We start from the raw sequence: 27,753 nt of genomic DNA, 5'->3' as shown, positions 1-27,753 counted from the left end.
AACCACTACACTACTATGGCAGTGAATAGGATAAAGCTGGAATTTGGCAACTTGTGGTTGGATCCAAGACGTTAGACTCATGAGTGCCTGACTTTGGGGCCCAACATCCCAAGTTTGGGGTGTATAAGCTGGTAAGGAAGGGCCGAGGGTGGCCTATACCAACCCAGAGGGAGCCCCAGAAATGGATCCTCAGGCACTTGCGATGACCTTCACTATGGGAGATGACAATTACCACCTACAGAAGCTTCACATTCTGAGAAATGGGTATCAAACTGAGGCTACAGCCTGGGACACTCCCAGATTAGGAGTCGAATTGTCAGCATTATCCGTGTTTACTTGAGGGCCTTCTATAGCAGGTCACTGTTCTGGGACAGGTTAGAACTGGCAGTTTGGATTAGTGTAGGGGATGTGGACGCAAGAAAGTGACAAGACTTGGGGATTGATTTGACTGGTTGGGAAGACAGGGTTACCCTAATTTACACTCACTTTAACTCTACCCTCCCCGCACCCCGGGGCTATACACGGGAATGGTGAAAGAATCCCATTGCAGCGTCAACAGAAATGTCTTGCAAACTGGGAAATGCGGGGTGAAGGGGTGGCTGGGGCGGGCCAGTCGGTAATTTGCCTGACGTCACACAGAGTTAGTGGGACTGAATCGTCCAGGTTCCCAAAGGGGATCTTTCACTTGTTAAAAAAAAGATGTGCTTATACTTGCAATTTTTTACAACGAGCGTAAAATTACTTCTGTAATTTTATATGTACGTGTGTGTTTAAATAAAATCAGAAAGAAACCCGAGAAAGCCCCTCACCCGCGCCACTCACCATCCAACGCCAGGCAGTGTCTGCCCCGCCCCATCCTGCAGGCTCCAGTCTTGAGACCCGCCCACAGGGATCCCGCAAGACCCCGAGCGGCACGTGGGCGCGGCCCTGGGCGCCGAGTTGCGGAGCGTGCGCAGAAGGCGTCGGAGGCGCATGCTCTGTGGAGGTTCCGGCTCGGCGGTCCGGCGTCCGCGCTAGCCTCGGTGGCCAGCGAAGTCCTGGCGGCGCCTCGGGCATGGCGGCAAGCCTGTGGATGGGCGACGTGAGTGACGGCGGCCGCCCGGGTCTGCGGAGCAGGAATCTTAGTGTCACGAGGGAGAAAGGGACTGAGGAGGAGGGTCCTCGGATCCCAAAAGGGTGGAAGTGAATGGGCGGGGGAGTTCTCTTAGGTGACTCCAAAGCGGGTCCCAGCATCTAGGTGAAGGGGCTGATTCGGAGTGGGAGGGGCCCTGGGGCCCCGCCTGGGTTCACGCCAGGGAAAGAGGGAGGGTCTTTGGGCGGATAGAATGAGAGGAATCCCAAGGATTGAAGAGCGCCCGTGGTTGTAGGACTGGAGGGATGGGGTTCCTAAATCCAAAGGGGAGACTTCCTCAAAGGAGTAAATTTGAAGGGAAGGAAGGCAGGGGACTGGGAACGCAGGCTTCAGATCACACCGCAGACGGAAGCCTCTTCACCCCACTCCACTCCCGCCCGCAGCGTGCAGCAAACCCCGGGCAGAGGGGGAGGGGCTCCGGATGCGGGAATGAGGAGCCTGGATGCTGGCCTGAGCAGCTCCGCTCTTGTGTTTACGCAGCTGGAACCCTACATGGATGAGAACTTCATCTCCAGAGCCTTTGCCACCATGGGGGAGACCGTGATGAGCGTCAAAATTATCCGAAACCGCCTCACTGGGTATGTTCTCTCCTTCCGTCTCAGCCTCAGGTCTCCTCAGTAGATCGCGCTGCAAGTGTCATTCAGGAGAAGGTAAACATCGCAAGAGTCGGGGCTTCTCACCCCTAATAATGTTATTGTAATGATATAAGCATTTGGGGGCTTGTTAAGAGGACGTATAGCGTATTGCTGACTCGAGCCAAACTGGTTTTGAAAGCTCTGTCTGCTGTGTGACCTTGATCAAGTTATTTAACCTCTTCCTCTTCACCTTGCCTATAAAAATGGAGATAATAAAAGCACCTACCTCATAGAGTTCTGGTGAGGATTAAGTGCCACTAATTCACATTCAACGTTTAGAACGATGTCTGGCATATGGTATATGCTTGGTAAATATAAACAGATTATGATCTGCTAGGTAATAAGCACTTTAAAATCACAAAAACCTCTGAGCTAAGTACTGTTATTAGAGAAGCTTAACAGTTGTCTTAAAGTTACACAGCTTTTAAATGAGAAGCCAGGACTGTAACTCAGCTCTGTTCTCAAAGTTCATGAGTGCCCTTAACTCTTATGTGAATAAGATGCTACCTATGTGCTGCTGTTCTAGATTCCCTGGATACATGGCTGAAACTAGCCAGACGTAGTCCCTCCTCTCGTGGAGTTTACTACATGCTAATGGGGGAATGAGGTAATAAATAAATATTCAAAACGAAATGCAGAGAATACTGTCAGATAGAAGTGCTCTATTGCCTCCAGTTTCTTCTTTCTCTCTTAGGAGCTTAGGTTTCCTTAGGGTTCTAGTTAGAAATAACAGGATTCCTTTATCAATTTGACAGTGTTTATTGAGCATCTACTCTGTGCCAGGTACTAAAGCAGCTTGCTAAAATGTCAAATAGTTGAAAAATACAGGTGAGAGATACAAAATGTGGCCAGGTTTTTGGCTGTTTGGTGAACAGGTACTTTGTGTATTCAGAACCCCAGTACCCAGGGACGGATTTTCTGACTGGTAGAGCATGCTGGCCTAAATGTTTTTCTTCTTGTTCCTCCAGACAGAAAACCCCGATAATCAGCTACTGGCATGAAAATACATTCTGTAATACTTTATTCTTTTTAAAACAGTGATATAGGTTCTCACATTTTAATCTTTATTAAGAATTGGAATTATCCTTTCATACCATTGATTACTAAACTCTAGCTGATTTTTTATGGTGGCATTTACAGACACATTACATGTGCATTCTGTGTCATATGACAAAGACTTTGAAGTGGTGTATAAGAATACTGTAAAATAAATAAACGTAAATTAAAAATCAGGAACTGAGGGCTTCCCTGGTGGCGCAGTGGTTGAGAGTCCGCCTGCCGATGCAGGGGACACGGGTTCGTGCCCCGGTCTGGGAAGATCCCACATGCCGCGGAGCGGCTGGGCCCGTGAGCCATGGCTGCTGAGCCTGTGCGTCCGGAGCCTGTGCTCAGCAACGGGAGAGGCCACAACAGTGAGAGGCCCGCGTACCAAAAAAAAAAAAAAAAAAAAAATCAGGAACTGAGAAAATACGGGAAAAAGATAAGACCCAGGAAAAAATAATATGCAGCAGAGCATAGTGCTTAAGAATATAGTGATTGGGGACTGCCCTGGTGGCGCAGTGGATAAGAATCCGCCTGCCAATGCAGGAGACGTGGGTTGGATCCCTGGTCTGGGAAGATCCCACATGCCGCGGAGCAGCTAAGCTTGTGCACCACAACTGCTGAGCCCGCATGCCTAGAGCCCGTGTTCCGCAACAAGACAAACCCCGGCTTGATGCAACTAGAGAAAGCCGGTGTGCAACAACGAAGACCCAATGCAGCCAAGAATAAATAAAATTAAAGCTTAAATAAAAAAGGAAGGATATAGTGATTGGTTGCAAAACAGTGTGAATGTACTTAATACCACAGAACTGTATACTTAAAAATGGTTAAAATGGTACATTTTATGTTTTGTATACTCAATGACAATTTTTAAAATTCAACAAAGAAAAAAAAAGAATGCAGTCATATGTGGAGCAGCCACGTCTCTCATCACTGGTGGGACTATAAAATGGTATGACCCCTGGGGACAAGTGTCTGGCAGTTTTCTTTTTTCTTTTTTTATTTTTGGCCATGCCTCACGGCTTGCAGGATCTTAGTTCCCCAACCAGGGATTGAACCTGGGCCCTGTCAGCGAAAACATCGAGTCCTAACCACTGGACCACCAGGGAATTCCCTGGCAGTTTCTTAAATACACCTACCACCATATGGCACAACAAGTCTAGTCCTAGGTATTTTTTATATATATATATATTTAAAACATCTATTTATTTATTTGGCTGCGCTGGGTCTTAGTTGCCATGTGTGAGATCTTCATTGTGGCATGTGGGCTCTTTTTTTTTTTTTCTTTCATTTCCCTGACCAGGGATTGAACTTGGGCCCCCTGCGTTGGGAGTGGGGAATCTTAACCACTGGCCCACTGGGGAAGTCCCTAGTCCTAGGTGTTTACCCAAGAGAAATAAAAACATGCATCTACCAGAAAAAGGACTTGAAAAAGGATGTGCGTAGCACATTGGACAGTGGCCCCAAACTGCAGTCCAAGTATCCATGAATAGGTAAATAGATAAATAAATACTGGTATATTCATACAATAAAATACCACTTAGCAATAAAAAGGGACAGACTACTAATATAGTGACAACATGAATGAATCTTAAAAACATTATGCTAAATTAAAGAAGCCTTACTGCATTTACATAAAGTTCTAAAATACACAAAATTAATCTGGTGGAAAGAACTCAGCATCTTGAAGAATATGTGCATTTCATTGCATGTAAATTTAACCTTAAAAGGAAAAAACTAAATCATTGAACTCTAGTTAATAATAAGCATGTTAAAGTAATTGAGGGAAGTATACCAATATCTGCAACTTACTTCGAAATATATCAGAAAATAAGGATGATAAATGGGTAGGGGCATGGATGGATGGATAGTTATGTGATAAAGTAAGTATAATAAAGTGTTAATTGTAGGTGGTGGGTATATATATATATATGGTGTTTGCTATGCAATTCTTTCAATTTTTATATTTGGAATTCTTCAAAATAAAATGTTCAGACTGTCCTGAATTCAAATCCAGCCTTTGGCACATACCAGCTGTGTGGTTTAAGGCATATTGTATAATCCTAAATCTCAGTCTCCACATCGAAATAGGAGCAATGGTTTCATTCCCTCATAGAGTTATGTGAGGATTAGATGAGATGGTGCATGTGAAGTGGCTAGCACAGTGCTTGGACTGCAGTGGGTGCTCAGTAATGCTCAGCTCTTACTGGTGGTGGTCTTTATATCTGTGAGCCTTAAGATTCTAGCACACACAAGACAGAAGGCACAGAGTTGGCCCACCATTCCTCTAAGCGTCAACATTTATGGAGCTCATAGACTGTGTTCTGAGATCCTTGGGCTCAGGTACTGCCCTTGCCCATACCTTTTGGCTTGGTGTCCGGAAGGTTATTTGAACTGAGTATCATAGTTCCAGAGAAGTCTGGTTTATTTCACTGGTGATAGCTTTAAGGAGGCAGTTGAGGAAAATTAACTGTTTTCAGTATAAATCTCTTAGGAGGAAGGGATGTCAGAGGATCTAGCCACATCCTCCTACATATGTCTCTTAGTGATGCTTTAAAAAATAGAACACTAGGAATCTCACGGACATCCCCCAATTAGGTAAGGTCCATAGATTTACGTTGTCCAAATAGATTTCAAGTTTCTAAATAGGAACCATGTTCTTCAACTCTGTATCAGCCTGGCCGGTGGTAGGTGGTCCAAAAAACCTTTTAAATTATGAAAAGTTTAAAACAAATGTAGAAAGAAGAGTACAATGAACTCTCATACAGCCACCCCCAAATTTCTTTTTCTTTTCTTTTTTTTTTTGTAAATTTATTTATTTACTTTATTTTTGGCTGCCTTGGGTCTTCCTTGCTGCCGCGGGCTTTCTCTGGTTGCGGCGAGCAGGGGCTGCTCTTCGTTGTGGTGCGCGGGCTTCTCATTGCGGTGGCTTCTCTTGTTGCAGAGCACGGGCTGTAGGCGTGCGGGCTTCAGTAGCTGTGGCATGTGGGCTCCATAGTTGTGGTGCATGGGCTTACTCACTCCGTGGCATGTGGGATCTTCCCGGACCAGGGCTCGAACCCATATCCCCTGCACTGGCAGGCAGATTCTTAACCACTGTGCAGGGAAGTCCCTCAACACCTAATTTCAAAAATTGTTAATATGTTGCCATATTTTTCTTATCTACCTGTCTATAAAGATAGATTTAGATAGGTAGATTTTTTTTTTTGCTGAACCATATGAAAGTAAATTACAGGCATTATGATATTTCACTGCTAAATATTTGAATATACATTGCCAATAACTGGACATTCTGTTACATACCAACAATGCTCATATCACATTAACAAAATTAATGATTCCCTAATACCACATAATGGTCAGTCTACATTTAAATTTTTATGATTGTCCCCAGAATACCTTTTATAGCTTTTTTTTTGTTTTTTTTTTTTGTTTTTTTTTTAATGAATTAGGATCCAGTCAGAGATCAGATCCTGTATTGCATTTAGTTCTTTTGTCTCTTTTTAATGTGGAAAAGCCCACTTCTTTCTTTTCTCAGAGCACTGACTTTTTAAAGACGTAGGATTGCCTTACATAAGGTTCTACATTCTGGATTCTGGTCCTGCATTCTGGATTTGTTTGTTTCCTTGTGGTGGTGTTTTACTTGTTCTGTTCCTAATATTTCCTATAAACTGGACATTAGATCTAAAGGTTTGATTGGATTGCATAGTAAACATTAATAGTATGGGCTCTGATTAGAAAAGGATTTTTTCCTCCCTTCAGGCCCAGACTCAGTCTCTCATCTGGGTATCACATCTTTAACCATTCTCTTTTTCTGTTTTCTTTCCAGGATCCCAGCTGGCTACTGCTTTGTAGAATTCGCAGATTTGGCCACAGCTGAGAAGTGTTTGCATAAAATCAACGGGAAACCCCTTCCAGGAGCCACACCTGTAAGGACACTGAGATAATGATGATGTCACCATTTTTATCGTTATTGATAACTCATTTATTGAATCCCAACTGTATATTTTATTTAATCCTGTAACAACCCTAAACAGTAGGCGTTGTTATCTTTGACAGACCAGGAAACTGAATCACAGGGAAACGGAATAACTTACCCAAGGCAACACAGGTAGTAAGTAGCAGAGCCAGGATGCAAACTGAAGATTGGTTGCCTCTAAAATCCATTCCCTTTTCACTCTGCACTGCTGCCTCCATAACGGAAGACTTGAAACTCTAGACCTCTTGCTTGAGAAAGCAGAACAGGCTGGCAGCAGTGAGGACACTTTTCAAGAGAGTTACATTCTGCTCTTCCCACAGTTACTTAGCTTACAGCTGCACCACGCTGGCACACCTGGGCTCATAGAACCATGGAGCTGGCAGTGCTCTTAGCGGTCATCCGTGCAACCCCCTCCTTTTATACAGGAGAAAAAGCTGAGGCTTAGAGAGGGGGAGATATTTTGGCCAAGGTAATTTATTTCAGTTTTTTTCAAATATTGTTTGACTCTTAAAACACCTTTCTCTGTTTTAGTTTGTTTGTTTTTGAATTTCCAGGCAAAACGTTTTAAACTGAACTATGCCACTTATGGGAAACAGCCAGATAACAGGTAAGTACAGAGTAGCCACAAGGTAGCTTCAAGTCCCAGGAAATGTCTAGATAGAGACAAGATGCGTCACTGTGCTGGTCACTCCCAAAGAGGAGAATGGGGAGCTGAGTTTGGCCCTGCTTTGCCTCCCTCCTAAGGTCGACCCCCTCCCATCCCTATTGGTGGACGCTTCCAGTTTGCTTCCAGTCAGGGCCCATGTCTTCTCTATATTTGGTCCCTCCCCTAGTCCCATGACTGCTCACAGTATTGACATTTTATTCAGTAAGAATCAACCTGTTGTAGCAACATAAATTGATTGAGCATTCCAAACTGCTGTCTGAAAGCTTGAAAACAATGTATCAAAAGCTTTAGATAGAGTTGTACCCTTTGAACCTGTAATTCTGCTTTTCAGAGTTTATTCATTGATGTGTGTAAAGGTTAGCCTTGAAAGTGTTCATTGATATCATATGATATCACAGTGGAATCTCAAAAAAGGATACAGATGAACTTATTTACAAAACAGAAGTAGAGCCATAGACTTAGAAAACTAACTTATGATTCCTAGGGGATAAGGGGAGGGAGGGATAAATTGGGAGATTGGGATTGACGTATACACACTACTATTTATAAATAGATAACTAATAAAAACCTACTGTGTAGCACAGGGAACTCTACTCAGTACTCTGTAATGGCCTATATAGGGAAAGAATCTAAAAAAAGAGTGGATATATGTATATGTATAACTGATTCACTTCACTGTACACCAGAAACTAGCACAACATTGTAAATCAACTATACTCCATTAAAAATTTTAAAAGAAAGTATTCATTGAAGTGTTACATATAATGGGCAAAATTGGGGGAAAACCCAAGTAATCTAATAATAGGGAAGGGGTTTAAATTACAATATGTCCATTATTTGGAATGCTGTGTATCTGTTAATGTACCATAGCAGAATACTCATATGTTAAGACGTTGGTGAGATGCTAAAAGTGAAAAAAATGCTAGAAACAAAACGAGTCGTATCCAATTTTTGTAAATTCAAAAGAAGAAGCCAAAGAAAAAAGACAAAAGTATATATCAAAGTGTTCTTAGTGATTACCCTTGAGTGGTTGGATTATTGGTAATTTTAGTTTTCTTTTTCCTTTTGTGTATTCTGACTTTAACTTGAAATAAAATAATAATGTTTGCTTTTTTTTTTCTTAAAGAATTGTTCTAGAACAGGGGTTGGCAAACTGTGGCCTAATTTTGTTATCACCTGCAAGCTAAAGATGGTTTTTACTTTTTTTTTTTTTTTTTTGGCTGTGCCGTGCGGCTTGTGGGATCCTAGTTCCCCAACCAGGGATTGAACCTGGGCCCTTGGCAGTGAGAGTGTGGAGTCCTAACCACTGGACTGCCAGGGAACTCCCTTTACATATTTACTTATATATGTACGTATGCATGCATACCATGCCATGCCATGCCACGTGGCATGCGGGATCTTAGTTCCCTGACAGGGATCGAACCCATGCCCCTCTGTGGTGGAAGCGTGGAGTCTTAAGCACTGGACCACCAGGGAAGTCCCCTCTTTACATTTTTAAAGGATTGTGAAAACAGACAAAGAAAGAGCAATAGAGACCAGAGGTGTCCCCAAAGAGCCTGAAATATTTACTATATGGCCTTCATAGAAAAAGTTTGCTGACGCCTGTCCTAAAAGTTGAGGCATTTCATGTTAGCACATCTTGAGGAGAGAAGGTTCAGTTCTCATTTTCCCTCTGCCTTTCACCATTTGAATTGAAAATATGCGGTGAATACAGAATCTCTAGTTTTATGTTTTGAGCACCTCTGACGTGTGCCCCTGTCTGCACTCATGTAATGCTTGAAGCCAGACAGGCGTTATACAGTGGGTGAGCGACTTGGGGCGGGGGACTCCTTCCGTAACTCTTCTGCCGGGACTGCCAAATGAAACATATTAGGACCTGGTCAGGGACCCATCAGATGTGTTGTTGCCTAAGGCGGCCCAGAAAAGATTTACCTAGAATGGGCCAAAAGAGCTCATCAGAACAAAAGTTTTGGTCTTTGTCTCTGAATTTTGTTCTCTCTTCTCAGCCCCGAGTACTCCCTCTTTGTGGGGGACCTGACCCCAGATGTGGATGATGGCATGCTGTATGAATTCTTCGTCAAAGTCTACCCTTCCTGTCGGGGAGGCAAGGTGGTTTTGGACCAGACAGGAGTGTCTAAGTAAGGCCTTCGTTTTATTGATGCCTACCCTGTTGGTTGCAGCATTTATCTCATAGATGGAGGTGTGGTAACGAGGCCCTGTTGCATTGTGGTTAAGAGCACAGGCTCTGGAGCTAAACTGCCTGGTATGAATCCCAGCCTCAGTACTGCCCAGGGATTATGCAGCAGACAAGTTACTGAACCTCTGACCTTGTTTCCTCATCTGTGAAACGGGACTGATTAATAGTTTCTGCATCTCTCGTGGGGTGGTTTAAGGATTGAATGATGTAATATAAATGAATCAATAGGAAATGCTTTATAGGTGTTTCTTCTTTTATTTATTATTGTTACTTTAAAAGTGGAAAGACCTCAGGAAAGGTTTATATGTGTATATATTCTTTTTCATATTCTTTTCCATTATGGTTTATTACAGGATATTTATATAGTTTCCTGTGCTGTACAGTAGGACCTTGTTTATCTATTTTATATATAGTAGTTTGTATCTGCTAATCTCAAACTTCCAATTTATCCCTCCCCCACCCCCTTTCACCTTTGGTAACCATAAGTTTGTTTTCTATGTTTGTGAGTCTGTTTCTGTTTTGTAAATAAGCTCATCTGTATCATATTTTAGATTCCACATATAAGTGAGATCATACAATATTTGTCAGGAAAAGTTCTTTCTTGATCTGAGTACTAGTTATGAGCTTGGGCTTTGAATTTGAATCCTGCTTCTACTACGACTTTGGGCAAGCTATTAAACCTCTCTGAACTTTGGTTCTGTCTTCAGTAGGATGTGGATACTCCCTTCATCAAGTTGTTGGACAGTTTAATGAGATAATCCTGGGAAAATGCTCAGCACAATGCCTGGGAAATAATAAATGGTCATTAAATGTTAGTTATCATTCATTCACCCCCCAAGTGGAATATGCGTTCAGGAGAGCAGGAACCTCACCTGCTTGTGACTGCTGGGTCCCAGTGCCTCGTGTAATACCGAGCATACTCGGTAAATATTTGCTGAATGACTTTCTATGACTGTTACTACTGCTGCTACTACCATAATGATAATAATAATACTTTCAAGTAGATTGGGAGGTAAGCTACTCTTTGGGAAGAAGCCCTATCAGGACGGTATGGAAGAGACTGATGAGCTGAAAGTGGGAATTCCGCAGATCTTGGGATCCTCCAGTGCTTGAATCTCACGTGGCTCTGTGGCACCCCTCTGCTCATGGGGCTCTCAGCCCTGCCCATGTGGTTTGATGGACTCTCTCCCTTCTCAGCCCCTTTTCCATTCTTAGGCTTTACCTCCATCACATTTGTGATCCAAATAGTGTGTGTTTTTCTTCTACAGGGGCTATGGTTTTGTGAAATTCACAGATGAGCTGGAACAGAAGCGAGCCCTGACAGAGTGCCAGGGAGCAGTTGGACTGGGGTCTAAACCAGTGCGTCTGAGTGTGGCGATCCCTAAAGCGTGAGTTCTGCGCTGGCGTGGGGGCCAGGGAGGGCTTCTGGACTGATCCCCACCCACACACGCCTCGTCTGTTGTTGATAATCAGGGCGTCCACGTGCTGAATGGGAGGCTGCCAGGAGATTCAGTTCAGGCCACAAATAATGAGTGCCTGATATTTGCCAGGCTGGGTGCTAGAGATGAGCTAGCATAACCCTGCCCCTCCAGAAGCTCGTAGCTGGGGAGAGAGCTATGGCTGGGGGAAGCAGATACATTCAGACGTCGCTGGTAGCAATGCTGGAAGAGCAGTTTGGGTCTGCAAACTTAATGTCCCTGCTCTTTGCCCAGTAGTGCTGCTGTTAAAAATTTAGCCATACAGTTAATAAGAATTGAGCAGAAAGAAGAAAGTTACACTTTTTAGCCAATTTTAGCCTTTTTTATATCAATGAAACCTACAGACCTCTTATGAGTGTCCCTTGCTATGGGAGTGGCTAAGAATTCATGATATAGGGAACATGATATAGGGAATTCCCACAAGCTGTGTGGTGCAGCCAAAAAAATTAATGATACAAACACAAGAGAATATGTATATCAGTATTGTACCTGTCACTCTGTGCAGAAAACCCTTCTTTCCTTACAACTCCAAGCAGGTTTTTTACTCAGATGTAAGACAGTTTTTCTCTGCATATAATCTTCCATCCTTTGGCTCAAGCAATGGTTCTGAACTAGGGGTCATTGGAACACCTGAAGACAAATTTGGTTATCACAACTGGGGGAGAGGTGCTGCTGGCATCTAATGAGTACAGGCCAGGGATGCTACTAAACATCCTGCAGTGCACAGGACAGCCCCTGTGACAAAGAGCAATCTGCCCCTGCCATCCAAATGTCAGTTTTGCCAAGGCTGAGAAACTCCGTGTTAAAAGTAGAAAAGTGGCTGCACTCTTAGGGCAGAACTTCCAAATGGCCATGTTTTTTAAAGCAGCAAAAGATTTGGAGGCTCTTTGCGGTTTAACAATGTTTAATACATGGAAGATCAGCTTGAGTGATTCCCCTCCTTCAAATATTATTTGTTTTGAGCCATATTTTTTAAAATATTTATTTATTTATTTATTGACTGCATCAGGTCTTAGTTGCGGCGCACGGGATCTCTAGTTGTGGCATGCAGGCTCAGTAGTTGCGGCGTGTGAGCTCTGTATTTGTGGCACACAGGCTCAGTAGTTGTGGTGCGTGGGCTTAGTTGCTGTGTGGCCTGTGGGATCCTAGTGCCCCAACCAGGGATTGAACTGGCCTCCCCTGCATTGCAAGACCAGTTCTTAACCAGTGGCCCACCAGGGAAGTCCCTGAGCTCTACTGTGTATATAAAAGCATTAAAGAAAATATTGAAAAGAAAGGAATGTTCTCATTACTCTAAAATGACTGCTTATAATTTCTCGGTTCCTTTCCAGGTTTCTCCATAAGCTTCTGTGATGTATAAATATAGATATAGATGTAGATGTAAAAACACACACACTACATATATTTGGGTCAATTTACATGTGGTAGATTCATTTCTTCATTCATTAATAATAAATATTTTATTTATTTATTCATTCATTCATTTGGCTTCATTGAATCTTAGTTGCGGCTCATGGGCTCTTCATTGCGGCACGCAGGCTTCACTCTAGTTGTGGCCCTCGGGCTCCCGAGCATGCGGGCTCAGTAGTTGCAACACACAGGCTCTAGAGCGCGAGGGCTTAGTTGCCTGTGGCACGTGGGATCTTAGTTCCCCGACCAGGGATCAAACCCGTGTCCCCAGCATTGGATGGTGGATCCTTAACCACTGGACCACCAGGGAAGTCCCTGTTTATTCATTTTTAAATTACAATAACAGTGCTCACTCTTTTTCTTCCCCAGTTTACTCATTATACACACTTTGCCATTGAGTTGCACAGTCGTCGTCATTGTAATATTTTTAATAGCTGCAAGATATTGTTTTGATTGTATATTCTGTCTAGCAGTTCCTCTGATGTTCACTATTTTGGTGGTTTCTGCTGTGTCACCATTTATTCAGTCAACCATAATGAGTCCCTACAACTGCAGCCCCACCCTAGACTTTGAAGTTGTAGCTATAAACGAGAGAAACAAAGTCCCTTCTGCAGGGAGCTTACGTTCTGTTACATCTATTTCTTCACTGAACATTGTCAGTATTTGATGCCTGCCTGTGGGGAGTGGCCCTCAAGCACTGGGAATTGAAGGTGATAAGAGTTCCCTTCAAGAGTTAGCCTGTAAGAGCTGAGTGTGGAGAAACAGAAGAGAAGTGTGCAGACGCAGGCCAGAGAGACTGTACCTCCAGTGACCTGAACATGTCAGGAGGGAGGTGGACTCCTTGGACACATGGCTGGGGTGGGGGGTTAGCATGGAGGCGAATGTTAGCAGTTTCCAGCCTGGCAGTGGGCGGGGAGAGGGAATCTGTGCCGTCGAACTTCATCAAGCCACCCCGTCAGGAGGTGATGCTAAGGAAATCAGATATGGTCTGTCTAACTGCTCTGGCTGAGTCCTGCTCACCAGCCAGACATTAAACTCACAAGGAACTTGGGAAGAGCTCATCACACGTGGTTTTTTACGTTTTTGAAAGCAGTGGATCCTTTGCAGGTTTGACATTCTGTCTTTGGTTAGCAGTGGCTGGGATAGCCATGCAATCAGAGAAGAAAGCTTTCTGCTGACCCTAGGCCTCAGCCCTGATTGGTGAATGCAGGAAGTGGGGGACAGGCAAGGGGTCTTGAGTCTGTCAGGGCAGGAGCTGTATGTAGTGGTGTGGTGGTAGGAGTGTGAGCCTTGGAGTTAAATTTGGCTTCATTCCTCTGTGTAGTCTTGGGTAAATCACTTAACTTTTCAGAGGCTCAGTGTTCTCATCTGTAAAATGGGAATAATAAATAATAGCTGTATCTCAGAGCTTTGCAGGACTTAAAATAGGAAACTATGTATGAAAAATAATGGGCATAGGGACTTCTCTGGTGGTCCAATGGTAAAGAATCCCCCTTACAATGCAGGGGACACAGGTTCGATCCCTGGTCAGGGAAATAAGATACCACATGCCACGGGGCAACTAAGCCCGTGCGCCACAGCTACTGAGCTCACGTGCAGCAACTAGAGCCTGCGTGCACCAAACTACAGAGTCCACGCACTCTGGAACCCGCGCACCACAACTGCAGAGCCCACGTGCCCTGGAACCTGTGCGCCACAACTAGAGAAGAGAAAACCCCCACACCACAACTAGAGAGAAGCCCGCGCACCGCAACGGAAGATCCTGCATGCCTCAACGAAGATCCTGCGTGCCGCAACTAAGACCCAAAGCAGCCAAAAATAAATAAATCTTTAAAAAAAAAATAATGGGCACAAATCTCAAGTACCTACTCCATAAACGGTAGCTTTGACTACAGTTCCAGGCTACTAAAACGCTTCTCTTATGTTTTTGCAGGGAAAAGGTGATGAGATATTTTGTCATTTAAAATGCTTCTTGGATCATTATAAATCCAGATCCTCCAGGCTATGTTCACCTGAGCCTTTGTGGCTGGCAGAAAAACAGCCCTCTAAGATCTTGAGAAGGGGAAAAGTCAGTACTAACAAGGTTTGACAAGAGAGACAAACCTAACCATTGAAAACTCCCATCTTTTTTTTTTGTTTTTGGCCGTGCTGCATAGCCCACAGGATCCCAGTTCCCCGACCAGGGATCGAACCCAGGCCCTTGGCAGTGAAAGTGTGCAGTCCCAACCACTCGACCACCAGGGAATTCCCGAAAGTTCCTATCGTTAAAGCTGGGCTCTGGGACCAGCCTGCGTGGGTTTGAATCTATTATTCGCTGTGTGACTTTGGACAAATGATGTAACCTCTCTGTACCTCAGTTTTCTCATCTGTAAAATAGGAATAATGGTATATTTACTGCATAGCACCATTGTAGGGATTAAATGAGTTAATCTGCGTAAAACACTCAGAACAGTCCCTGGTCATATAGTGTTATGGAAATGTTTGCTTATTTGTTTATTTCTTTCTTCTTTTAAGGAGCCGTGTGAAGCCAGTGGAATATAGTCAAATGTACAGTTACAGCTACAACCAGTATTACCAGCAGTACCAGAACTACTATGCCCAGTGGGGCTATGACCAGAACACAGGCAGCTACAGCTACAGTTATCCCCAGTATGGGTATACCCAGAGCACCATGCAGGTAACCGTGATTTGGCCGGTCTGGCCCTCTTGGGTTACATCATCCTGTAGAGACCTGGGTGATTCTCCAGGATGGGATGGGTAAGGATGGGAGCTTGGGCTTCAGAAAAAAACAGAAGGAAAGATGAAGCAGCTTAATTCCTCTTATTAAAAATAAACCATCCTAGTCATGAGCTAGGATTTCACCATGCTTCTCACCCACCTCTCTGGTCTCTTGGCAGACATATGAAGAAGTCGGAGATGATGCACTGGAAGGTAAGAAAGGAGTCCCTTCACTCAGTGCGTAAAATGTGAGTGTCACCCGAGGGCGTAGTGCAGATCTCAAAGCACCCTGGGGAGCAACTGACAGGGGAGGGAGCCCTGACAGGATATAGGTCTGTAGCAAAGACACCATTGCCTTATATTTGTTTCAGTTTGTAAAATTCATTTTTTTCATTTCATGTTTTAATTTTTTCCCATATATCTTTAAATTACATGTTTTTCTCACTCAAGTAATAGTTATTGAAAGTTTGAAAAATACAGTAAAGTATTATGAAGAAACTGAAAATCACCCCTAATTTTTCTACATAGTAATAGCCATTATTACTTTTTTAAATTAAAAGTTTATTATGATTTTTACTGAATTTAACAGAAGAAAAAGAAAGGAAAACCAGAGGAATTGCTAACCTTCAGACAAATGTTTTTTTCAAATGAGATATTCTTACTTCTTAAAGGAGTCTCTAAGGTTTGCAAAATTATAAAAAACAAGATTTTTTTCAACATGTTTCTGAACAGATGTTAGGTTTAAGGTTTAAAGAAGTAAAATAACAGTTGTCATAAAATCAGACATTGATTTCTAAGTAAATAAAACTTTATGTCAGATAGATTTTAAACTTTGAGTCTTTTTCTAAGTCTGTTTTAAGAATTGTTCTTTAAAAGAAGGTCAGGGGCTTCCCTGGTGGCGCAATGGTTAAGAATCCACCTGCCAATGCAGGGGACACGGGTTCGAGCCCTAGTCCAGGAATACCCACATGCCACGGAGTAACTAAGCCCGTGCGCCACAACTACTGAGCCTGCGCTCTAGAGCCCGTGAGCCACAACTACTGAAGCCTGCACGCCACAACTACAGAAGCCTGTGTGCCTAGAGCCCGTGCTCCACAGCAAGAGAAGCCACTGCAGTGAGAAGCCCGCACACTGCAAAGTAGCCCCCGCTCGCCACAACTAGAGAAGGCCTGCGCACAGCAACAAAGACCCAACACAGCCAAAAATAATAAATAAATGAAATAAATAAATTTATTTTAAAAAAAAAAGGAAGAGAAGGTCATAGGGAAAGTGTGATCTGTAAGCAAAATATCCTGTAAAGGAAACATCTGCAGGCAAAAAACAAACTTGTCTACTTTGTAGCATTTTTTTTTTCAAATTTAATTTTTATTTTCAAATTGGGAGGTAAGCTTATTTAAATATTAATGGGAAAATTGCTAAGAGGAACAAGAGCGCAATTATGTATTTAGAGGGATTCATACAAATGATTAAACTGTTGACCAGCAGAAGTAACATCTTCTATTGGATAAAGCAAATCTGTTAGTGGGAGGGGCAGCTATTATCATATTAATATCTATTGGGAGAAATGCCATATAATTAATTAAAATGTTTTAAAAAACTATACCTATAGGAATATTATATATACTTCATAGCATTTTAAAGCACTTTCACTTATGTGCTGTCATCTAATTCTGGCAGCAGTGACCCTAGGGATGGGCTGAGCAGGACATTGAGCTCCAGTTGGCGGATGGGGAGCTGGCGATCCTCGCTGTCTTCTCAGGGTCACACAGTGAGTTAGAAGCAAGGTTGAACCTGGGGTCCCTGTCTTTCTATCCTCAGTCTCTCACCGTGTCCTGCAGGAAGCATTGCATTGCCTCCTTTTTAAAGAAATTATCCTGATTGTAATAATATTTGTGTATAACGCCTTAGAATTTTTCTATTTCTTTCTCGTCCATTAATAGTATAATAATAGCCAACGTATTTTGTGCCAGGCACTGCTGCCTGTCAACACTTTGATGAGTAGGCACTGTTATAAACCCCATTCTACAGAAAAGAAAAACTGAAGCTTAGGTAGTTAATAATAGCTAACAGGTTGTACTATATGCAGGGCATTGTTCTAAGCACTTTACATGTATTAACTCATTTTACCTTCACTACGGCTTTGAGGTAAGTACCACAATTATCTTGATTTTACAGAGGCGAAAACAGGTAGAGAAGTTAAATTACTTGTTCAAGGTCAGCATAGTTGCAAGAGGTGGACTGTCTTGGAACCCCTGCAGTCTTGCCCCAGACTTCATGCTCTTTACCAGAGAGTTATAATTTCTCCCTTTTTTTTTTTCTTGGCCACCTCGCATGGCTTGCGGGATATTACTTCCCCCACCAGGTGTTGAACCCGCACCTTTGTCAGTGAAAGCGTGGAGTCCTAACCACTGGACCGCCAGGGAATTCCCTAACACCTCCCATTTCAACCTAATAGCCACCCAGTGATGGGACACTGCAGGGATTGTCATCCTTCTTCATCTATCCCTTGGCTCAACAGGCCGTCCTCCAGGCCCAGTCTCCAGAGTGAGGAAGGGCGCTTTATTGTACGTGTGTCCATAGAGTTCCACACACCCAAATGCCTGCCCTTGGGGATTCTCCGGTGGTCCAGTGGTTAGGACTCGGGGCTTTCACTGCCATGGCCTGGGTTCTGTCCCTGGTCGGGGAACTAAGATCCCGCAAACCATGGCATGGCCAAAAAAACCCCAAACAAACAGACAAATGAAAAACAACAAGAAAACAAATGCCTGCCCTTGGTGGATCCCTTTGCTAGTCTGTTCCCATATGCTGATACCTCCACTGAGTGGAGTGACTAGAGTTTCCATATGGAGATGCTGTACGTGCTCAAAGCCTCAACTCATAATTTAGATTAAAATTACAAGAGAGGGCTTCCCTGGTGGCGCAGTGGTTGAGAGTCCGCCTGCCGATGCAGGGGACACGGGTTCGTGCCCCGGGCCGGGAAGTTCCCACATGCCGTGGAGCGGCTGGGCCCGTGAGCCATGGCCGCTGAGCCTGCGCGTCTGGAGCCTGTGCTCCGCAACGGGAGAGGCCACAGCAGTGAGAGGCCCGCGTACCACACACACACAAAAAAAAATCAATAAAATTACAAGAGAAAGAAATATCCCTCTGGTGGCAGAAACGGACACAGTACTTATGTGAAAAGATTCACCACTGACTGGTTGATTCAGCACTCACTGGTTGATTCTTAAGAGTAGCTGAGGGCTTCCCTGGTGGTGCAGTGGTTGAGAGTCCGCCTGCCGATGCGGGGGACACGGGTTCATGCCCCGGTCCGGGAGGATCCCACATGCCATGGAGCGGCTGGGCCCGTGAGCCATGGCCGCTGAGCCTGTGCGTCCGGAGCCTGTGCTCCGCAACGGGAGAGGCCACAGCAGTGAGAGGCCCGCGTACCACAAAAAAAAAAAAAAAAGAATAGCCAAGAAAACTGGAAACAATTTACAGAAGAAGGGACTTCCCTGGTGGCACAGTGGTTAAGAATCCGCCCGCCAATGCAGGGGACACAGGTTCGAGCCCTGGTCCGGGAAGATCCCACATGCTGCGGAGCAACTAAGCCCTTGAGCCACAAATACTGAGCCCGCGTGCCTAGAGCACGTGCTCTGCAACAAGAGAAGCCACGGCAATGAGAAGCCCGCGCACCTCAACGATGAGTAGTGTGCGCTCGCCTCAACTAGAGAAAGTCTGCTCGCAGCAATGAAGACTCAATGCAGCCAAAAATAAACAAATATATAAAAAAAGGGGAAAAAATATAGAAAAGAAGCACAAATGGCCTATAAACCACAAGAAAAAAGAATTTAAACATACATTATTTGTCAGTCAAGGTTCTCCAGAGAAACAGAGCCAGTAGGATATATGTATCTATAATCTGTAAGGTGGGCCAGCAAGCTGGAAACTCAGGCAGAATTTCTGTATTACTGCCTAGAAGTAGAATTCCTTCTTTGGGAAACCTTGAGTTTAAGGCCTTAAGGCCTTTAATTGATTGGCTAAGGCCCACCCATGTTATTGAGAGTAATCTTTACTTAAAGTCAGTTGATTTGTTGATGTTAACGACATCTACAAAATATCTTCATCTAGACTGGTGTTTCACCAAACTGGGCACCAGTAACCTAACCAAGTTGACACATAAAATGTAACCATCACACTGCTAATACTAGTAATCAAATACAAATTAAAATATACTATGTTTCTGTAAAGAATTCTTATAATGTTCATGTCCATTGAATCAATTTTACCTGAAAGATTTTATCCCAAAATGATATCAGTACAGATAAATATCTAATAATAGGGGATTTGTTAAACAAATACAGTAAGGTTTTTGTTTGTTTTAATAAAATTATTTATTTATTTTTGGCTGCGTTGGGTCTTAGTTGCTGCGCCTGGGCTTCCTCTAGTTGCAGAGAGAGGGCTACTCTTCATTGCGGTGCGCGGGCTTCTCATTGCAGTGGCTTCTCGTTGTGGAGCACGGGCTCTAGGTGCGCGGGCTTCAGTAGTTGTGGCACACGGGCTCAGTAGTTGTGGCTTGCGGGCTCTTGAGTGCAGGCTCAGTAGTTGTGGCGCACGGGCTTAGTTGCTCCGCGGCATGTGGGATCTTCCTGGACCAGGGCTTGAACCCGTGTCCCCTGCATTGGCAGGTGGATTCTTAACCACTGCGCCAACAGGGAAGTCCGGTAAGGTTTTTCTTAAGATTTTTTGTTTGTTTTATTAAATCATGTCTTTCTCTAATAATATTGACATAGGAAAATGTTCTCAATGAAAAAAGTCCTGAAATAGGATATACAGGAAGATCCCAGTTAGGGATTTGTGTTTTTTATTTTGGGGAATATAATTCACATAACATAAAATTCACCCTTTTAAAGTGTAGAATTCAGTAGTTTTTAGAATAGTCACAAAGTCTTGCAGCCATTACCACTAATTCCAGAAGAAACCCTGTGAAACCCCTAGCAGTCACTCTCCAATATCCTTTCCCTGGCAACCACTCATCTACTTTGGATTTACCAATCCTGGACATTTTAAATAAATGGAATCATCTATGATGTGTGGTCCTTTGTGAATGGCTTCTTTCTTTCACTTAGTGTTTTCAAGATTCATCTATGTTGTAGCATGTCATTCATTTCTTTTTATGGTTGAATAATATTCCATTGTATGGATATCCATTTTGTTGATGGACATTTGGGTTGTTTCCACTTTTGGTATCATGAATAATGCTGCTATGAACATGCGTGTATAAGTTTTTGTGTGGATATAGAAAAGTCTTCAGTACTCTTGGGTATATACCTAGGAGTGCATTGCTGGATCATGTAGTAAACTCTTTTTAACCATTTGAGAAATGGCCAAACTTTTCCAAAAGGGCTTGGAACATTTCCATTCCCAGTAGCATAAGAGAATTCCAGTTTCTCTACATCCTCACCAACAGTCGTTATTTTTCATTTTAACTATCTTAGTGGCTTTGAAGTGGTATCTCATTATGGTTAGAGTTGCACTTCTCTGACGGCTAATGACGTTGAGCATACTTTCGTATGTTTATCGGCCACGTGTATATCTTTTTTTGAGAAATGTCTATTCAAGTCTTTTGCCCATTTTTAAATTGGGTTGTCTTTTTGTTGAGTTGTAAAAATTCTTTCTATTTTTTTCTAGTAGCTTTTATCTTTGAAGATTGTTTAGGCTGTTTTGGGTGCCTTGCATTTTCCATACAGATTTAATGATCAGCTTGTCAATTTCTGCAACAACAAAAAAAGGCAGCTGCGATTTTGATAGGGATCGCATTGAATCTATAGATCACTTTGGGGAGTATTGCCATCTTAACGATACAGGTCTTCCTCGACTTAACATTAAGTCAAAAATGCATTTAATACACCTAACCTACCGAACGTCATAGTTTAGCCTAGCTTAAACAGGCTCAGAACACTTAACATTAACCTACAGTTGGGCAAAATCATCTAACACAAACCCCATTTTATGATAAACTGTTGATTTTCTCAATTTATTGAATACTGTAATCCTAGTGAAAAACAACAGTTTCTGTGTATTACTTGTTTACCCTCGTGATCATGTGACTGCTGCTGCCCAGCGTCACAAGAATATTGTACTACACATCGCTAGCCCGGGAAAAGATCAAAATTCAGTTTCTACTGAATGTGTGTCACTTTTTTACCATCGTAAAGTTGAAAAATCGTGAGTTAAACCATCATTAAGTCGAGGACCATCTGTATTTGTCTTCCAGTAAGAGTACGTGGGATTTCTTTATTAAGGTCTTTAATTTCTCCAGTTAATTTTAAAATGTTTTAATGAATGGGTGTGTACATTTTATTTTTTAAATTAATTTATGGCCACACCCTAGGCATGCGGAACTTCCCCAACCAGGGATCGAACCCATGCCCCCTGCTTTGGAAGCACGGAGTCTTAACCACCAGGGAAGGCCTGGGTGTGTGCATTTTTGTTTTTGTTTTTGTTTTTTGCGGTACGCGGGCCCCTCACTGTTGTGGCGTCTCCCGCTGTGGAGCACAGGCTCCGGACGTGCAGGCTCAGCGGCCATGGCTCACGGGCCCAGCCACTCCGCACCATGTGGGATCTTCCCGGACTGGGGCACGAACCCGTGTCCCCTGCATCAGCAGGCAGACTCTCAACCACTGCACCACCAGGGAAGCCCTGGGTGTGTGCATTTTAAACCAACAGTACTGAAAGGAAAATATAAAATGTTATCAGTCATAGTAACTGAGGATTCTTTTAAACTTTTTGAATTGTGAAATATAAGTACATGGAAAAGTAGACAAAACATGTATAGTTTGATATGTAATGATGAAATGCCCATGAAACCTTCATTCAGGTCAAGTGGAAACATTGCCAACATTCCCACAGTCACAACCCCCAACCCCGCTAAGGAAAACTACTTACTGTATTGGGTTTTGTGGGGACAAAACTCTTTATAGTTTTCTCACATAGATATGCATCCCTAAGTAGCAGGGTTTGGTTTTGCTTGTTTTTGAACTTCAGTGCCATTGTACTGTCTGTACTGTCTTGGTTCTTTCATTCAATACTCAGCATTTTATTTGTGAGACTCATCCAAGTTGGATGCAGCTGAGGTTCATCTTCAGTTCCCTCCTAAGGGTAGTTTACTTGTTAGGTTTTTTAAAAAAAAAGAAAACTATTATGTATTTTGTCATGATTTCTAGTGAACAAATGCCACTATTGCAATCAAGAAAGACGAGTTTAAAAATACAGGGCTTGGTGTTTCAGCTCCTGTATTTGACCATAGCTCTTTCATTAGACATCCATTGTTCTTGATTATTTTGTTGATCGGACTTTTCAAACCCCAACTGAAAAACAGGACCACACCAGAAAATCCGGTGCATGTGACGGCTAGAGATATGTGTAGTGTTTAATAAGTGTGGAGTAACAGCCGCCATCATTTGAGTTCTAATTACATGTGTTACATTCTGAGTACAGGTGACCCTTGATCAGCTCAACAGTCGGGGCGCCTACCAACCTCACAAGTCAAAAATGCACATGTAACCTAGAGTCAGCCCTCCCTATCCTGTTCCTCCACATCTTCAGATTCAACCAACTGTGGACAGTGTAGTACTGTAGCATTTACTCTTGAAAAAATCCGCATACAAGTGGACCCACGCGGTTCACACTCATGCTGTTCAAGTGTGAACCGTGCATTACCCTGTTTTCATCCTCATAGAAAGCCTGCAAGGCAGTGCTGTCAGCCCACGTGAGGAAGGAGGGTACTGAGTCTCTTGTGGCTGCTGAGTGCTTCTCCCCTCTGCGCCCCCTGAACCCATCCTTGCTTCTCTTCCAGACCCCATGCCACAGCTGGATGTGACCGAGGCCAACAAGGAGTTCATGGAGCAGAGCGAGGAGCTGTACGACGCGCTGATGGACTGCCACTGGCAGCCCCTGGACACAGTGTCTTCAGAGATCCCCGCCGTGATGTAGCCAGGACAAGACACAAGCCAGAGTGGACTTTGTGAGGGAGCTAAGAGACTCCTTTTTTAAAAAAAGATTACTTCAAGAACTTTTACCTTTTTTGAAATTTGTAAGATTTTAGTAATCAACTGTTTCCTGAAATTATGAATACTTCCTGGGATACTGCTGCCTTCATTTGAGCCATTTGAGTTTGAAAATGAAGGGACCAGCTGTTAGGAGAGGGATGAATGAGGTTCCATTTTATCTTTGAATAATAATCATTTATCCAGGTAGGGTTGTCTACACTCCTGGGGATTAAGGATTAACCACCAAAGTTAAGTTACTAAAACCAACTTCTTAGGTGACAGGCACATTACTCCTTAAGGTTCTCTTGAGGTCAGAGTGCATGGACTGCCTGCAGGAATGGTGCCAAATGGTGGGCAATTATCTGCTTTCAGGTATTCCCTTCCCCCAACAAACTTGCTTCCAGTCTGGTGGCTAGGCAGAGTTCATTATTCAGACTGGGGAGGAAGTGGCCCATTGAGAGACGTGTTGGGGCCAGCTTAATCTAGACCAAAAGTCCTGGATTGTTTTAGGTAAAGCCTGTACCATCTGTGCCAAGCCCACCTGTTAGTAGATATTAATCCATTTATATATAGGAACCGGTAATTCAGAAATATAACCTGACCATGAGGTCAACCATCACCAAACCATATTTTGATGCCAACCTTACACATCTCTGTATTTATTTTCCAAATAAATTAGGAGATCCCATTTAACTTACCACAAGGACCCTCCTGAAAAGCCTTACCTATAGCTTCGTGCTAGGAAACGGGGGGGCCCCCCCCCGCCGGCGGCGGAGTATGCCGCCCCAGGACGTTAAGTACCAGTCCTGCGCTCAGCCTGAATTCTCACTCAGCAAGAGTAATACAATTGCAATTATAGAACTGATCGTTTTGTTGCTTTCTGAGATCAACCTTTTCTTCAGGTATTGAGACTATAATTCATTCTGAGTCTTACAGAGTATTTAAATAGGGAATAACCAACAATCTGAGGGACATCAAGAAAACTGACACAAACATACATCCAGGAATCTTTTATTGGTCACTTGTATGCCAGGTACCAGCATCAGAAAGAAAAAAAGGTGTTTCCACCTCAAAGAGCCCCTTGTCTCTTCATTTGCCTCTTCCTGTAGTGTTTCTCTCCTGAAAAAGAAGTGTACACCAGTGTGTTAATAATGCCCCAATTAATCAATGCCACCCAGGTTTTCCTAAGGGCTGGTCTCAGTCCCATATCCGCATTTATCATCCATAGATGTCCACTCAGATTAGGTTTCATCCTGGACCAGTCACAGCCTGAAAAAATACCTTGAGCTAGAATAGAACCACTCTCCCAGGAGAGGGGTGGGTAAGACTCCAAGGTTACCAAAACCAATAAGCATGAGCTCAAGCCATTACTGCATTCACAGTAGTCAGCCCTCGCTGTAAAGACACAGGGCTGTCCCTTCTGCCACATTCTACTCTGCAGGTGTGTTCTTGGCATTTAGCATAGGCAAATCCAGCAGACCAAGTCACACTGTGAACATTTATTTTTTGTCCTACGGTTATGAAGAGCCAACAAATACAGCACACAAGGCCAGATGTAAATGATATATAAAAAAACGACTTTTACACACAGACCTGAGTAGCCTTATTATCTACTGGCTACACTGCTTAGGGTGATACCAGTGAAATACTAATGGAAGCTGCAAGGAAGTTGTGTGAAAGCTTCTGGCAGACATTCAACTCACCCAACTCTGTAGATCCACAATCGCAGAAGGCGGCAGCTTTACTGGTAACAGATCTTAGGAGGGAAAAAAAAGAACACTCGATCAGGAGTCAAGAAAGCTATGGATAAACCCCTCCCAAATACAGAAATATTAGTCAGCAATCACTATACCAGCTGCCCAGTTTCACATACAGCCTCCCTTTAAGCCTAAGATTATCCCATTTTACAGGAGAGGAGGCAAAAAGTTCCAAGAGAATTCAACCTTGTTTGAAACTAGCCCACATGCTATATAAACAGACACCATGAGCATAGCTTCAGTACTACTATTCCTCCTCTTACGACCACCAAGACCAAGGTTCAGATCTGATGGGAAAGGGAACCGGAGGGTCAGGCTGTCTTCAACATCCAACTTTACCTTATTCTAAAGCATGGCTCCAGCAACAAGCTGGTCTTTTCAGATACTTCAGTATCAGGCACTGCCAGTAAAACGTGGGGGCAACCTGCAGAAAAAAAGTGTGGAAGCTCTAAACCAAAAAGTTGATCCATACACAGAAGCTGACTTTTTTGATGGAAACACATGGACTCAGGTGGAAGGCTTCCAGCCCAGGTCCTGAGGTACTATAGGAAAGGCGAGTGGCAGCTGCAGGTATTATGCTGACCCGTGCTGTCAAAGTCTCTCCAAGTTGCTCTTGCATGCAGTTGGAGAGCCCATGGCCACAAGCCATAGCCCTTGGGAACATGCTGTACTGACCCACTAGGTAGCTCCCAAATTACGTCCCTACAGAAAACCTACCAGGTCCTGAGGCTGCTGTGTTCCATCACTGTCATGACCCCAGTCTTCACTCACCAGAACGGTCAACTTCAGTCATCCTGGAATCTTCAATCTGGCACAGCTAAAAGGAGAACACAATTGTCCTGAATGATCTTAATCGTTCCCTTCATTTGGTCTTCAGAACTACCGTTTTTTGACTAGCCTTTGGTCCTAAGTACTGATGCCATAAGCTTTTCAGTGCAATGACCCAAAGCACGACCAAGATCTGCAGCACCTGCCACGGGATTTTCCCAGTACAGATATCTAACCCACCCCCATCTACCCCTCCATGCTGGTTCTTGGTCTCTGCAAGCTACTTCTCAAAAACCTTATTCTGTTAACTCTGTATGCATGACCCCATCAGTGGAACATTTCTGCTGGCCTCTGGAAACGTGTCAACTCTAATAAAGGTCTCTGGCTATACCTGAGAAATGGCAGGTACAGTGGGAGCTGTCTTTTCCTGAAATGTTGCAGATCAGTTACAGCAAACAGAACAGCGACCGTCAAGGAAAACTGTCACTCTGGGCTCCTTTTTGACCACAGCAGCTATGTGGAAGCAGCTGCAGCTTCGACAAGGGCCACAGGGTAATCCAGGTCACAGGGCAGGCCCAACACTGTGTAGCCCTCAGACTCACCTAAATCCTGTACATCAGGACTTATCACCAATTCATCTACTGGGACACTCTGGAGACTAAAAAAAGAGAACAAACATCATATAGGTCCCAATCACCACTTTGTTTTACTATATGCCAGTGTTGTGTCTCGTTTATCTTCACTGGACAATTTTATCATCCCCATTTTTTATAAGACTTAGACTAAGTTACTTACCGAAAGTTGTCTATCAATGGAAAAACTGACAAACCTAGGATTCAAAATAGTATCTGAATGACTAAAGCCCATCCTCCGGAAAACCTTGTCCTTATACCCACCAAGGTGACTTCCTTAACATGTGCTGTGCAGCCAGATAATTTAGATGAAGGCACGGAAGGCACCTGCCCAAGATCACCGAGCAGCTAGCTGTCACAGGCCTATTCAAGGTCTGGCTGACTCCATCACGTGGTCTCCCCCCAAATTAAGCCACTTCAGTCCCAGAACTGCCGTGCTCCCGGCGGCCTGCCCGCGTTACTCACCCGTCACACCGGAGCACAAGGCCCTGCGGACCGAGGGGGGAGCAGGGCGCGGCCCTCACAGGTTCCGGCTCCTTTCACTGCGCATGCGGCCAATGTGGCCTTCCGGACCTTGATCCGACCAGGTCGGCAGGCCAGGGTCCTCCGTGCTGCGCTCAACATCCCCCAACCTCGGGAAGCAGGTCCGGCGAGTGTGGCGGCGGGGGCGCCGAGGCTAAGGCCGGGTACGGCGGAGGATGGGCGTAAACCTTAGCAGAGAACGCGAAGAGTCAAGAGAACAAGGACGCGGTAACCGGAGAAAAGGGTAGCTGCGCGCCGAGAAGGGGTTTATATAGGTCCCGCCCTTCGCGGCCGCGCCTGACAGTTGGAGCTGCGCGCCGCGCAGACTGCTGGGAATTGTAGTTCTTTCGCCACCAGCGCGGGCCGCGTGTCTGGCTCCCAGCCGCAAGCGCGTGCGGGGCGAGACCCTTTTCACTCAGATGGAGATACCTTGTGGTTTCTTCCGGACCGGAAGAGGTTCCTCCTCCTTCCTTCAGCATTCAGTGAATGTCCAATACCGGGCACTGGGCTCACAGATACCGCTGTGCCATCTGGAGTTCACTCCGGGGAAGACTTTCAACATCGAGAAGTTAACCGTTAACCCTGTGAGCTGAGAAAGGGCTGCGTTCAGACCGCCGTGGGCACGTGGAGGAGCAACGACTGAGTGATTTCGGGGAGGAGCTCTGTGAGGTCTTCTCGGAGAGGGATCTTGGGGAGGGCTTCCTTCCCAAAAGTAAGAGGCGACTGATTACTCATGAGATGAATGCATTATTTATTCAAGCCTCATCTCTTCCGCTGATAGATAAATTTT

At 44.1% G+C, this 27,753-nt stretch overlaps 1 protein-coding gene, 1 long non-coding RNA gene and 4 other non-coding genes across 6 annotated transcripts; 1 reads left to right on the top strand and 5 right to left on the bottom strand.

The window, feature by feature from the left end:
* The first annotated feature begins 948 nt into the window (after positions 1-948).
* On the top strand, positions 949-25,170 carry TRNAU1AP (tRNA selenocysteine 1 associated protein 1). The gene is made up of 9 exons (XM_030872204.2): positions 949-1,081; positions 1,613-1,710; positions 6,638-6,737; positions 7,342-7,394; positions 9,461-9,592; positions 10,920-11,039; positions 15,054-15,216; positions 15,437-15,470; positions 23,092-25,170. Exons 1-9 carry the CDS (start codon positions 1,055-1,057, stop codon positions 23,226-23,228), a joined length of 864 nt encoding a protein of 287 aa, XP_030728064.1. The 5' UTR covers positions 949-1,054; the 3' UTR covers positions 23,229-25,170.
* On the bottom strand, positions 24,280-27,171 carry LOC115861450 (uncharacterized). The gene is made up of 6 exons (XR_004042786.3): positions 26,907-27,171; positions 26,412-26,467; positions 25,759-25,858; positions 25,381-25,465; positions 24,988-25,040; positions 24,280-24,403 (listed from the first exon to the last, which is right to left on the bottom strand). It is a non-coding gene; the product is annotated as an uncharacterized lncRNA (long non-coding RNA).
* On the bottom strand, positions 24,474-24,547 carry LOC115867342 (small nucleolar RNA SNORD99). Its single transcript, XR_004045076.1, has one exon. It is a non-coding gene; the product is annotated as a small nucleolar RNA SNORD99 (small nucleolar RNA).
* On the bottom strand, positions 25,227-25,353 carry LOC115867306 (small nucleolar RNA SNORA61). The gene has a single exon (XR_004045054.1). It is a non-coding gene; the product is annotated as a small nucleolar RNA SNORA61 (small nucleolar RNA).
* LOC115867300 (small nucleolar RNA SNORA44) lies at positions 25,582-25,709 on the bottom strand. Its single transcript, XR_004045053.1, has one exon. It is a non-coding gene; the product is annotated as a small nucleolar RNA SNORA44 (small nucleolar RNA).
* Positions 26,225-26,359, bottom strand: LOC115867297 (small nucleolar RNA SNORA16B/SNORA16A family). Its single transcript, XR_004045052.1, has one exon. It is a non-coding gene; the product is annotated as a small nucleolar RNA SNORA16B/SNORA16A family (small nucleolar RNA).
* Positions 27,172-27,753: the final 582 nt, after the last annotated feature.

Source organism: Globicephala melas, chromosome 1, assembly GCF_963455315.2.
Source record: "Globicephala melas chromosome 1, mGloMel1.2, whole genome shotgun sequence".
Classification (NCBI taxonomy): domain Eukaryota; kingdom Metazoa; phylum Chordata; class Mammalia; order Artiodactyla; family Delphinidae; genus Globicephala; species Globicephala melas.
Note: the sequence above shows the minus strand (reverse complement) of the source record. Positions and strands in the feature narration are given on the sequence as shown.